A 13,578-nucleotide genomic window follows, 5' to 3' on the forward strand; every position below is an offset into this window, starting at 1 on the left:
TACAGATGGACCACAGGGTTGATGATAGTGACATCCACTCTGCACAACTGATGAAACAGCAGATTTGGGAAGGCAAGGGTAACATGAGAGTAGGAAGTGGTGGCCAGCCTTACCTTGGTACTTGCATATACATTACTCTTAAGTTTCTCAAATTGTACTCTCTGCTATTTGTCTCCACTCGTATTTTTTATAGAATCAATCATTTTTTAAAGAAAATTTACAATTGCCCATTTATGGTACTAGATGATTGGGTGAAATTCACATGCAGTGCTTTTCATGTGTTCTGTCTGGGCCTGTCTTTCCCTTAACTTCTCTGCTTACTCTTGGTCTTGTGTCCCCAGGGTGGAGAGCAACAACATCTGGAAGAAATCTACCATGATCATCTACAATTGGATTCCTAACCTAATTCAGGACTGAAGATCATCTGAGTCAAGAAAGCAGAACTGGTACTTCGGGGGCACCTGCACTCCAAGGCTGATGCATGCAGACCCTTCATTTGTAGCTGTTGTCCAGCTTCAGTTGTGCTGCTCTGACTAACCATGACCTGGTGTCTACAACTCCACAAGCACATGTTGCCTGTTCATACTGCTCTTTCACTGAGGATCCACACAACTGCCTTGTGAGGGCTCTTCCTCTGGCATCGCCATGATTCCTGACATCTTTTGCTCAGACACCTTCCCATGGAGTGGCTGCCTGCACATATGTATGGCTAATCTCTACTGTCTCTGCTTGGTCATTCTGAGTCATTGTGAGTTCTTAAGCTCTGGGAGAGGAATATTGTGGAGGTGTTGATTGTGCTGGAGGAGCTGGGATCTGGCTTCTGGTTTGGAGGGTGATGGAGGCCCTTTGAGTGCTTGAGGTTCTAACAGGACTGGTCTGATATTTTCTTTGCAAATCTTGCATAGGGCTCACTTGGGGGTGTTGGGAGTGTGTATGTGTGTGTGTGTGTGTGTGTGTGTGTGTGTGTGTGTGTGTGCTTGGGGGGTGTCTATTGTATTTGTGTACCTGGGATAGAGCGTTTGCATCACCTAATGTACTCATGTGACTCTAAGCCTCTGTTCATCAATTGAAACCCACCTACCTGGCCTTTCTCTGATGTCTTTCGCTCAGAGAATGTCTCTGGAAAGCAAAGCAAGAATTTGCTGTAGGAAAAGGAGCCCAGTGCCTTCTGAGCCATGATGCGAGTATTTGGTTGTGAAAATGGGTGTGTGGTGTCATCCCTGGCCCCTTTGTATTTGCTGTGAACTCAGTGGGTGATCCTGTGGGGAGGTGTGACTCTGCCCTGTCAGTGTCTTGTACTGATCCTCAGCCCCCACAGTCAGTAGACCAAAACTCTAGGGTAATCTTATTGATCGCTTGCATCCCTATGTCTGGAATGATGTTCCCAGCTCACACCCACTGTTGTTGCAAAATCGTAGCATCCTGACCAAAACTTCTCTCCAAGCTTGGTGTTTCAAGGTGCATATGAAGATCTCAGAGATTTGGAAGCTGTGCTTCCCATGTGATCCCTGCTGAACATTTGCCCACATTAAGACCCCTGTAACAGTGTGCCCTGAATGGATTGTGTATCATCTTTCTGGACTCTGCTGCAACTTCAACAGGAGTGTTTTCTTTGTCAGAGATCAAGATGAAAAGTGAAGTATCCATCATTGTGGAGATTCTGGGCTGCTCTTCCATGCATCCCAAGGTGTCTTCAGATGGAAAGTCCAAGAGTGGAGGTTGATACTCTCTCATCTGCTGGCTCCCCTAGCATGAGAATGTGGACAAGATCAACTCTCATGATCTTCCTGGCCATGAGTCTAAGTGCAAGTTCATACTTCAGCCTCACATTGCTTGAGGACTTGGTATCATTTGGGTGTCAATGTGTGGATGTTCCTCCATTCCCTGGAGTCCTTTTATCCTTACACCCTGGTCTCCGCCATGGACTTTGGAGCCCATGTCAGGGATATAGGAACTCTGGACTAGAGCTGCTCAGATTTATCTTGTGGCCAAGGCTCTTAGTTTTTTTCCTCCTGTCCCAGCTCAGAGCAGCTGTCAAACTTTTTTCTTGCCTTTGATATTAAAGTTCAAATCAAGCTTTTTGTTTTGGAATTTGGTAGTACAAATTTTTTTTATTTTTTAAATTTTTTATTGGAATTTTAGATATACAGAGAGGAGGAGAGATAGAGAAGAACTATTATCCACTGGTTCACTCCCTATGTGGCCGCAATGGCTGGAGCTGAACCAATTCAAAAGCAGGAGCCAGGAGTTTCTTCCAGGTCTCCCATATGGGCGCAGGGTCCTAAGGCTTTAGGCTATATTCCACTGCTTTCTCAGGACACAAGCAGGGGCATCTGCACTCACAGGGATCCTGGCACATGCCAAAGTGATGACTTTAGTCACTAGGCTACTGTGCCGGGCCTGAGTGGTATAAAATGATGCTGGAGTTTCCTCACACTCTATGGAAGAGGAAAGGGTTTCATTAGTAATCCTCAGCTCTAACAATGCCCTGTGTCTGAGCTAAAAGCTTATATAGCAGTTGATGTTATTTCTCCATAGGATTCACTTTTCCAATAATTCAATTTCTACACAAAATGCCTTTTTAATGTCTAGATTTGCTCAGCATTATATATATTTTTTAATTTTTGAAACTAATCATATGATTCTGTATAGTCTGGGATTCCCCTTCCTCCATTTCCACCTACTGATTGATTTTTTTCCCATAATGTCACAACTCTTCATAAGGAAGTACAATTCCATTAGTCTGCTATTTAAGTGTGCCCAACATTGCTGATATAGACAATGTTAGACAGTCCATCATCCCGTTGTCTAGATACATCCAACACTTTCGCTGGGAGTCTATCTTTTGTTTGGAAGCAGAGATGCGTGTTGCATTCTATCTTCACATCTGGATATGGTAGTCTCCATTACTCCCCGCTATATATTCCAATTTGCATGATGGATTCCTTATATTAGAGAGAACATACAGTATTTTTTCTTTTGTGATTGACTTATTTCACTGAGCATAGTGGTCTCTAGCTGGGACCATCTAGTTGCAGATTGTATAATTTTATTCTTTTTAATGGCTGAATAATATTCCATGTAGTAGATGTATTTCAATTTCTTTAGCCATTCCTCTTTGGATGGACATCTGGGTTCTTTCCATGTCTTTGCTATTACAGATTGTGCTGCTGTAAATATAGGAATACAGATCCCCTTCTCATATGTAGTTTTAATTTCTTTTGGGTATATTCTTAGGAGTGGGATAGCTGGTCGGGCACCATCCTCTTAGCCTCCATTTTGATAGGTGTGCACATTTGTACTGATTTCATAGATCCATTTCATTGTGCAAATCTCATTGTTCCTTCTATGTGTGGCAGAGTTTCCCAACAAATTTTACTTTTTTTCTGTCACATTATCATTTTTGAATACTAAAATAATTTATATGTATTTCACCATTATAGATTATTTTTTTTTCAGGAAGAGGGAATATAGGTTTTTGCATAGTCTTCAATCTGCCTCTTAAGATATCTGTGACTCCAATCAAAATACCTGGAATCAAGTCGCCTTTGTTCTCAATCTCAGCTTCCTTCTGATGCACATACCCAGATGTTGCAGGTGATAATTTAAGTAGTTGTGCCTTTGCCACCTGTGTTGCCACCCAGACTGAGTTCCAATCCTCCTGGCTCCTCCAGAACCAGCCATGTTGGGCATTTGGGGAGTGTTAAGGTGCATGAGAGCTCTGTCTGTCTGTCTTTCAAACCAATTAAACATATGAACATACCAATAAGGCAGAGTTATACAGAGTAAGAGTGTGACAGATGGACAGGTAGATTTTGCATCTGCTAGTTTTATTCCTACAAGACCACAATAGCCAGAATTGATACAAGCAGAGCTAGGGCCCTGGAACTCTATCCAGTTTGCTCACATAGATTATAGGGGTCCATACGTTTAAACTGTCTTTTAAAGCCCTCCCAGGTGCATTATCAAGGAGCTGGATTGGAAGACAAACCACCACTGCTGAAACCTATGCTTGTATGGAATGCTGGTGTCTCTCTTGTGGTTTCATCATTGCCTTGGCCATGGAGGCTACTGTTGTGTCTTTAAACTGTGTCACTCTTCCAACTTTTCTTGTTGCCTAGTTTGTGATTAGGCAATTATTACCATTGAAGACAAATAAATCATGACTGTCCTACCTTGCTTGGGTCTTCTAGAGTGGAGGACTTCTAGAACAGAGGACTTCTTGAAAATAGCAACCAGGAATAATCCTTTTATTGGTGATGGGTGTTCCTTGGACTTCAAAGCAGACTTTCCCTTCACTTATACCTACAGAGTAGCCAGGACCCGTGCTATGCATCTGGGACTGTCACAATGGCACTGGCCTCACTCTTTCCTACATCACTGTGGGCTGCTCACTGTCTGTATTTGCCTGTTTAGGAGCCCAGACTCCCTTGCTGATTTCCACCCACCACTCCTGGAGTGGTCATCAGAAAGCTTGCCTATACAGTCCTCACTCCACATCCTGTTTTGTGTGTACTTGCGGGCACTGGAATATCGACAGTGACTTTGACAATTTTGGGTTCCATGTTAATGTTAACGTGGGCTTGAAAATCTGTGTCTTCTCCTCCTCCCTGCTCCACAAGCTCAGTTGCATGTTACTGCCCATGCTTAGAGCAGCCATGCTGGTTACCACCACGGCATCACCCGCCAAAGTGGGTGAGGGGAAGCCTGGTGCTTTCCCTGTCCTCGCACAGCTGCCCTACTGTTCTCCATAGAAGGATTGTGCTTTTCCAGGCATGATGGCAGCTTCTCCTTCAGGCTTTTTCCCCTTCTTGGAGTGACCCCACTCTGCTAGAAACAATGGGACTTTGTAGATGGAATCCAGTTCTCGCTGTGTCCAGGGAACTTTTGCCTTTACTCACTCTAGTGAAAGCTGGGTGTGAATTCAGTGGGTACTGTCCCTATTGTCATTTGCTCATTATTTAGTTTTTGGAAATTGGTTTTATCTTTGATGTACTCCTGTCTTCCTCACAGGGTAATACTGCTTTTCAGTGAAGGCATGGTGAGAATACATGCCTGTGAAGAATGCACACAGTGGAGACCCCATGCTTCTCTCTATCTCTGCCTCAAAGCCAGTGCCTCTTATAGGCTCCTGGCCAAGTCTATGTTAATCACGTCAAACTGTTGCAATGTCACCTTGGATGCAGGGCCATGGGTGCCTCTGATGGGTTAAATGTGATCTAGAGACTACAATGGTCCACTGGTGAGCTGAAGCAGAGAGGGACATCAGGACAGCAGGACCCAGGCTGTGAGTCTCCCCATGAGTCAGCCCAATGCCAGCATCACCTGTGTGGTCAGCAATGAGGTGGATCAGAAAACTGCCACCTTAGTTCTTGTTGCTATCTGTCCTAAGTGAGTGTAAGTGAGAGGGCTCTGGGGTCTGAAGGTTCATGCTTTTCTGATACGTCAGAAAAGGTTCATGCTTTCTCTGATACGTCAAGCGAACCCTCTCTACCTGGACACCCTTTGCAGAATTCTAGGGGTCACATTCACTGACTTCAGTTTTTCAAATTCTCTCATGCAGGGAGTCCTGCCAGAATGTCTCTCCCCCACCTCATCTTGTGAGTAAAATTATATCCTTTATCTGTGTGGTCTCTGGAATGTGATCCTCAGGAACTCCCTGAAGTGTTCCCTGTTCAGGTGTTCCTCTGTCCATGTTATTGGCCTCACTGGCCCACTTCACCATGAACACTCTGAGAGTGTCTTGCTCTGATGAGTTATTCAGGCATTACTTCCTTTAATGAGCTGTCCGTGGCTTTTCCACACAGCGTATTCATAGCCTATTTAGTGTAATTCAGTAGTCCATAGAGTAGCATACATTTGTGAAAAAGAGTGTTGTCTTTTCTGCTTTTAATTTCTGCTCCAAGCACTGTTGCTAGTCAAATTTGCTCACAACTGGTGTTTTAGTGAATAAATCAGTGACCTGGTACCTTGAGTGAACCTCATGTTCTCTAACCTTTTTTTTAAAAATTTTATGTTATTTGTGATGTTGTTTACATAATTGACAATGATTCACACCATGGAGACCACCAATCAGGGTAGGATGGTCGAGACATGGGGAATACAGGTGGTACAAATACTTCTAATTTTTTTCCCTCAATTTCTGTATCACAGAGGGGAGAAGATGGGAAGGGGCATCTCCCAGCTGCCAGTACCCATGGATGGGGGAATCCTACGTGATGTCATTTACAAAGCCCTGATGTGGTGAGGAATGTTCTGTGATTGTTGCTTGAATGGTTTTTGATAGTTCTGAGAGACTGTTGGTTTCATTGCTTCAAGGTTGAGAAGATCCTTCCACAGTCCATTGGCTGACAGAGTCCACTCTAGCTTATCCACTGATCCAGACACTTGATGGCAAAGCTCAGCCAGGAGAGTTCTCTAGCCCATTCTGTTCTCCATCTTCTCACATGGTACTCGATGTCCTCTGCAAGCCTAAATGAGCTGGCCCTCTTGTCTCCCATATGCACCTAGGTATGCTGTCCATTGCACAGGTATCAGTAATCCAGGAGGCCCAGTTCCAAAGTATACATTCCAAGGTCAACCATAAATCCTACTATCCTATAATCCCCTGTGTGGCTGGAGTTTTGAGTCCATTGGCCTAGTTGGGGAGTCCCCAAGAAACCTCACCTGGGGTGACCACAGATCTGACTCTTGCCTGTGGCAGTCACTACAGGATCTGATTCAGTTTGTCACCAGGATCAGCTAATACACATTTGTGATTGTAGTTATCTGATCAGTTCCATCTCAAATCCCATGTCCTATGGGAAATGTGGCCTAGATCAACCCAGCCTGCCACAGACCTAGCCCTTATGCACACCAAGCAGAACTGCATGCTTTCTAACCTTTAATCTCAAAGCTGCTGGAGGGATTTGATAGATCAGGGTCCCTTTTATGTCCTCTTCCCATGTCCATCCTGGTGTCTTAGCTGATGTTAAGCACTTATCAGGACCACAAGAGTCTCTGTATTTAAAATTTCTTCTTTCTTCGGCACCTTCACACCTTCCTGCTCCTTTGTCCATTTTCTGTTGAGAAATCCCAGCTCTGGCTTTCTGATACACACAGCTGTTCTCTGAATGTGGCGATCCTCATAACCAGACTGCCACATTTTGAATACTTGGGAACCCTCCTCTCTTCTTTCATGATTCAGTTTTCCCAGTGTCTCTTATGAGTGCACTGGGTTATAGCAGTGCAAAGGTTACAACGGAGGTGGGCATTTGGCCTGGTGGATATGAGGCTGATTATAATACCTGCTTCCCATATCCCAGTTCCTGAATTAATTCCTGGCTCTGGGCTCCTGATTCCATCTTTTGCCATTGAAGACTACAGAAGACAACTCAAGAATCATGTTCCTGTTATCCACAAGGGAGAGCTGGATTGAGTTCTTAGATCCTGGCTTTTCCCAGGCCTCTGGGTCTATGGGGAGTAAACAAATGCATGGGAATTTTCTGTCTCCCAAAACAAAGAAATAAACAAATCTACCTTGGCTGTGGCCCCAGTCTCTGTTTGGAAGTTGATTCATTGTCCCCTGATATCAAGCAGGAACTTGGTAATTGGTGAATGACCCTTCAATGCTCCTCTCATTCCAGCTACTGGACTAGGCCCCTTCTGCTGGGAGCTGTGCAGACAGGGTGAATGACACAAAGGTGTAAAGAAAACAATTCCCCTGTTGGCAAAGCTGTGAGCTTTGAGCTGTATGGCTAGGCCTGGCAGATGTCTCTTCAACCACTTCAACATAGTTTCACCCCCTTTTCATGGACACTCACCTACCCCTTAAAAAATTCTGAAATCCTTTGAGGCATTGTTGTTTGCCATTGTGAGATGGTTTCTGCAACTGATGTGGGCTTAGGAATTAATGTTATTGATAATGTCTTGGTGAGTGGATCTTTAACAACTTATGAGATTTAATGCACACAGGAGTACAACTGAGCCCATGCCATTTCTGAACAGCTTATGGTGTACCTAATTATTGCCTCAGAACCTGGCCCAGGTAAGTAGCATGCCTTTTTGGAGATGAATTGATAAGTTCCCTAAAAATTGATGAAAATAATGGGAATATAAGCCAAAACTGTCATGGTAATAAATATAGTTACTATAACCCTAAGGGCTAGCTGTCTTTGCAATTTCTTTTGAGCATAGAAAATGTATCTGTTTCAACCCCTTTCAAGACCCTTTGGCTAGAGGAATTAAAGGATGCTTATATTAATATTATAGAAACATAATTATTGTTTGATTGTTTATGCAGTTGTAAAGCCTGTAGTTGTAGTGGGATTTAATGGTTAAAATTTTTTCCTTTATGGCATATTTCTCTCATTAAATGATAGATAAGTTGTAGAAATAGAAATGTAGTAGGAGTGTATTACTGAGTAAGATGTAACTGCATGTGTTGCTGGCTGAAGATTTCCTGGCTACAGCCCAGAATAAATAATGGCTTGCTTTGAAGTGAAATGATCATTGTATTTTTCAGAATTATTTTTGAAAACACCTTCTTGTCTGTTCAATAAATGCTGTTGGGACAACTGGTTAATAGCCTGCAGAAACAAAAAAATAGATCCACATCTCTCACCATACACTAAGATCAGATCTAAATGGATAACAGATCTAAACCTACATCCAGAAACCTTCAAACTTTTGGAAGAAAATGTTGGAAACACACTGGAACACTTAGGGGTAGGCCCTCACTTCCTAAAAAAGACTCCAAATGCAGTAGAAATCGAGACCAAAATAAACAAATGGGACCTCATCAAACTAAGAAGCTTCTGCACAGCAAAGGAAACAATCAACAAAGTAAAAAAGCAGCCACGGTATGGGAGAAGATCTTCGCACACGACATAGGTGATAGAGGGCTGATCTCCAGAATATACAAAGAGCTACAAAACAACCAAAATGTCAAAACAAACAAGCCACTCAAGAAATGGGCACGGGAAATGGGCAAACACTTCACAAAGGAACAAACCCAAATGGCAAATAAACATATGAAAAAATGCTCAAGTTCCCTGGCAATAAGGGAAATCCAAATTAAAACATCAATGAGGTACCACCTAACGCCAGTAAGACTGGCCCACATGAATAAAAGCATCAACAACACTTGTTGGCGAGGTTGCGGGGAAAAGGGATCCCTACTCCACTGCTGGTGGAGCTGCAGGCTGGTACAGCCTCTATGGAAATCAGTATGGAGAATATTCAAACAACTCAAATTCAACATACCGTATGATCCAGCAATAGCACTCCTAGGAATATATCCAGAACACTTGTTTTATGAGAAACCAACATGCACTCCTATGCTCATAGCAGCACAATCAGTAATTGCAAAAACATGGAAGCAACCAAAATGCCCATCAACAGAGGATTGGATAAGAAAGCTATGGTTCATCTACTCCATGGAATACTACTCAGTTATTAAACAAAACAAAATGCAGTTCTTTGTGGCCAAATGGGCCAAACTGGAAACCATAATGCTAAGGGAAATGAGCCAATCCCAAAAGGTTAAATACCACATGTTTGCCTTAATTTAAGATGACACGATGTTATGTATAACATGTTATGTTTTGAATGTTATATGTTGTGTATAAACTAAATTGAAATATAGGTGAGGTGGTCACAGAAGGTGGCTGGGAACTCGTATTTACTTTCAACATGTTGGTTACTCATTACTATGTCAATTAATTCCATAATGATGTAAATTTTTGCTGATGGTATGATGGAGCTTTCAATTGACTGGGATAATACTCTGCTAGCTCTGTCTTCAGACCAGAGAGGGTATACCTAAGAAGCCGTTGAACTTGACTGGACAATAAGATGCTGGACTCTATGTTTGGTGTATGCTTGCAATGGGGGAATCTCAACTGAACTTGAGCTGTGGTTATGCAACAAGGTGGAGGAATCCACCATGGTGGGAGGGTTTGGGGAGGGGTGGGAGAACCCAAGTATCTATGTAACTGTGTCACATAATACAATGTAATTAATGAAGTTAAATAATAAAAAAAAAACCAAAAAAAGAAAAAAAAAAAAAAAGAAAACACCTTCTTAACCATGAAGTAAAAATTAGAACAATCAAATGTCTGTGCAGAAGCTTGCAATGATTTCTGTGTAAATAAGGAAGACAGCCTCCCTACTCATCCATTATGAGGACCAAGTGACTGTGATCCAAGTCGTATTTCTTGCTAACTCCACATATTTGTCTTTGAGCTTTGATTTCAGTGCTCAGCTACCCTAACATCAAGCAGGAACTTGATGACTAATGAATGGTTCTTCCATGCTCCTCCCATGTCAGCCACTGAACTAGGCTCCTTCCAACGTTTCTGCCTGCTTGCTCTTTAGTATGCTCTGTGCAATGGTTACCTCAGCTTCTCTCCTGCTTCAACCTTTCCTTATTCATTCTGTGCGACTCAAACAGACTTGCACTGCCAGATCATTGCTAGTTTCATAGAATGCTTCTGGAGGGTATTCTGGTTGTGCTGCTGATCCTGATAACTGGACTACTCCTTTGGCAGACATGTCAAAATCAAGAGAAGAAGAAGGCATTGCACGAGGAAGGTTGCCCTACTTTTCTTGTGTTATGATAGTTCCCTGCACTCTCTGAGGTTCCCACAACTGAATTGTGTTAACAAGCAGCAGGCCCAGCAGAGGATATGGTATGGGTGAACATAATCTTGGGGTTCACAGTCTCCCAGGAATAGAGCCAACTATTAATCTTTGTGTAACATGCAGACTTGCACAAGGAGTTGATGATGGTGGCATCCACTGTGCACAGCCGATGAAGCAGGAGATTCAGGAAGGCAAGAATGAGGTGAGAACAATTTGTCTCTGAAGGATTAGTTCTGGGCTTCCTAGTCATCTGGTTTTGATATAACCACCTTTTTTCATAGTTATGCATTACCAGCAGTTTTAACTAAGAGACTTCACAATTGCTGCCCAGTTCTTTGGGGGGAAACTTACAGTCATATCGATTGCTATTTTTTTTTTCTGTGCAGGTCACTTGAGGCCTCTCTGTCCCTCCACTGCTGCACTTATTTTCTGTCTTGCATTCCCATGATGGAGATCAACACAAGGAGCCCAAGCTTACTGTACATAGCAACGTCCATAACCCAGGATGTACTGTGAGGAACATCCAATAATCAGAAGCAGATTTCAGCACTGCTGAGGTTTGCACTTTGAGCCTGAAGCCTGTAGACCCTGCCTTTTTCTGGGTCTTGTCCAAGCCCAGCTGTCCTGGTCTGTCTTAACTGGAGCTGGCGGCCACAGTTCCTCAAGCTGCCCAGGCCTATCTCTCCCTCCTGCCATTCCTTATCTACCTTCTCAAGACCCTCATGCCTGCATGTTGAAGGCTCTTGCTCTGGTGTTGCTGTGACTCCAGATGCCTCCCCACAGAGGACCTGCTTGTCTGTGAACAACGTTAATCATCTGGGTCATTGATGTGGGTCTTGGTGAGCACTTGAGCTCTGACATGGTACATTGCAGAGGTGCTGACTCTTCCAAAGGAGTTGGGTTCTGGATCCTGAGTAGGGGAACAATGGAGGCAGGATAGGTATTTGGAACTTCTAAAAGAGTGGCCTCAGGCAGCCTGGAAAGGCCATTGTTGATGTCCAAGAAGAGAACAGCTCCAATGTTATAAATTCTAGCAACAGCATTACCTGGGCCTTTCTATATTGTCTCCATTAGGGCCACAGTAGCTTTAAGGCCCCTTCATTTTATCCCAACTATATTTGAAGCAAAAGTATAAAAGTATAAATTTCAAAAGTATAGAATAAAAATTTTTATAGTATTATAGTCAAGCACTTAACTTGTGTTGCTGTATTATGGCATCAATAAGCATATACAGATGTGTGTCATTCCATGGTTGCAAACTCCTGTACTGCTTTTTTTCTGAAGTTTTTGGCTTGGATCCATTCTCTAGACTCCATATTGTGAATAGCCAATGATTTACTTAAACTACCCAATAGGATGTGTAACAGACATCTGCAAGTTGTCATGTTTAAGATGCAACTTCTTTTTTTAAATTTTTAAACAGTTATTTATTTTTATTGGGAAGTTAGATTTACAGAAAGAAGGAGAAACAGAGAGAAAGATCTATCAATTGGTTCATTCCCTATGTGACCACAATGTCTGGAGCTGAGTTGATCTGAATCCAGGAGCCAGGATCCAGGAGCTTCCTACAGATCTCCCATGGAGGTACAGGGTTTCTTTCTTTCTTTTTTTATTAATTACATTGCATTATGTGACAAATTTTTATAGGCACTGGGATTCCCCCTCCTTCCCCAAACCCTCCCCCCACGGTGGATTGCTCCACCTTGTTGCATTACCATAGTTCAAATTCAGTTGAGATTTAAGATGCAACTTCTTAAACTGCATCCTACACAGCTTCCCATTCCAACAAATGTCATCTCTATTATTTGTTCTGGTAATAAAACTTCAGTGTAATCCTTACTTAATTATTTCTCTCCTCCCTTATACTAAGTTTAGCGTGTATTGATATGTTTAATTCAGTGTTTAAATACATGAAGACATTTTCATAGTGCGTGAGCTCAAAATATTATGAGCTCTTATCTGTAGTGGATGCATCTCAGGCTCTGTTGTGGATGTGTGGGATTACAGATACTGTCAAAGCCCATGTAGGTATATGCTCCATTTTCCCTGTGTATATATATGAGAAAGTAAAACATCTAAATTAGGCACAGGAAGGGATTGGAAATAATTACACAAAGTAAAGCAAGTATTGCAATGCATTATCATAAAAATTCTGTGGCTGGCATATCTTTCTCTAAGTATTATATTGTACTATGCTTGTCCTATTGTGACGTAGTGGGATGATGCAATACCTACTTGACGATGTGAAATGAGATGAATGAGGCAGGTAATGAGTTGTGACACTAGGCTTCTACACATGGATTCTTTGAACAGAGAACTACAATATTTCCATAGTTGATCTGGTAAGCAAAATGTTTATCACGTTACTACATGTGGATATCATGCAGAGTATTGATATGCTGGACAAGGGAGGATTCAGATCCCTTTAAGATAGAGAGTAAGGTGGGATGTCAGCCCAGGAAGGAGGTAAGCGCAAGTGATAGGATGGTGTTGTGTGTGTGTACAACGCTGGCTGTGTCCACAGGAAGGGACTTGTCTGAGAGGTCAGCATGTGGTGTGGCCTCAGGTCAGCGCACACTCACCTTTGTTCTGCCTCCATCTCGGGGGTATGGCTGTAAGGTCTGTCACTCTGCCTTGCTGAGCTCCACCCCTGGGTTGCGGAAGAGCAAATGGGCTCTGTGAGCATAGCTTTTCCTGTTTCCTTGCCTCTTCGCTTTCTGATGCTTCCTCTGCAGATGCACAGCTGGCAGGAGCAGCCATGGGGCCTTGCTTAGAAGCTCCTGTTCTCTGCTGGGCCTTGGGGCTCTTTGCATGTCTCAGCCCCCTTCTCAGTGAGTGCTGGGTTTGCTGGAAAGGAGAGAGGGAGGTGGGGAGGGCAGAGTTTGTTGGGCCTCTTGAGTCCTGTACTGCTCTTGGTACCGGTAGTGTGGGGAACAAAAAGAAAAAACTGCCGTG

General features: G+C 43.0%; 1 protein-coding gene across 3 annotated transcripts in view; it reads left to right on the top strand.

The window, feature by feature from the left end:
- The window catches only part of LOC131479514 (SLAM family member 5-like), a 57,641-nt gene that overhangs the window by 34,705 nt on the left and 9,358 nt on the right, over positions 1 to 13,578 (top strand). The window contains exon 6 of one of the 3 annotated variants that reach the window (XM_058660471.1): positions 342 to 1,244. The exons of 1 other annotated variant lie outside the window; for it this stretch is intronic. In XM_058660471.1, the coding sequence (XP_058516454.1) occupies positions 342 to 401 (60 nt within the window). In that variant the 3' untranslated portion in view covers positions 402 to 1,244. Of the gene's footprint in view, positions 1 to 341; positions 1,245 to 13,338; positions 13,455 to 13,578 lie in introns of those variants that run through there. One more of the 3 variants, XM_058660473.1, reaches the window with a different exon arrangement.

Source organism: Ochotona princeps, chromosome 2 (genome assembly GCF_030435755.1).
Source record: "Ochotona princeps isolate mOchPri1 chromosome 2, mOchPri1.hap1, whole genome shotgun sequence".
NCBI lineage: Eukaryota > Metazoa > Chordata > Mammalia > Lagomorpha > Ochotonidae > Ochotona > Ochotona princeps.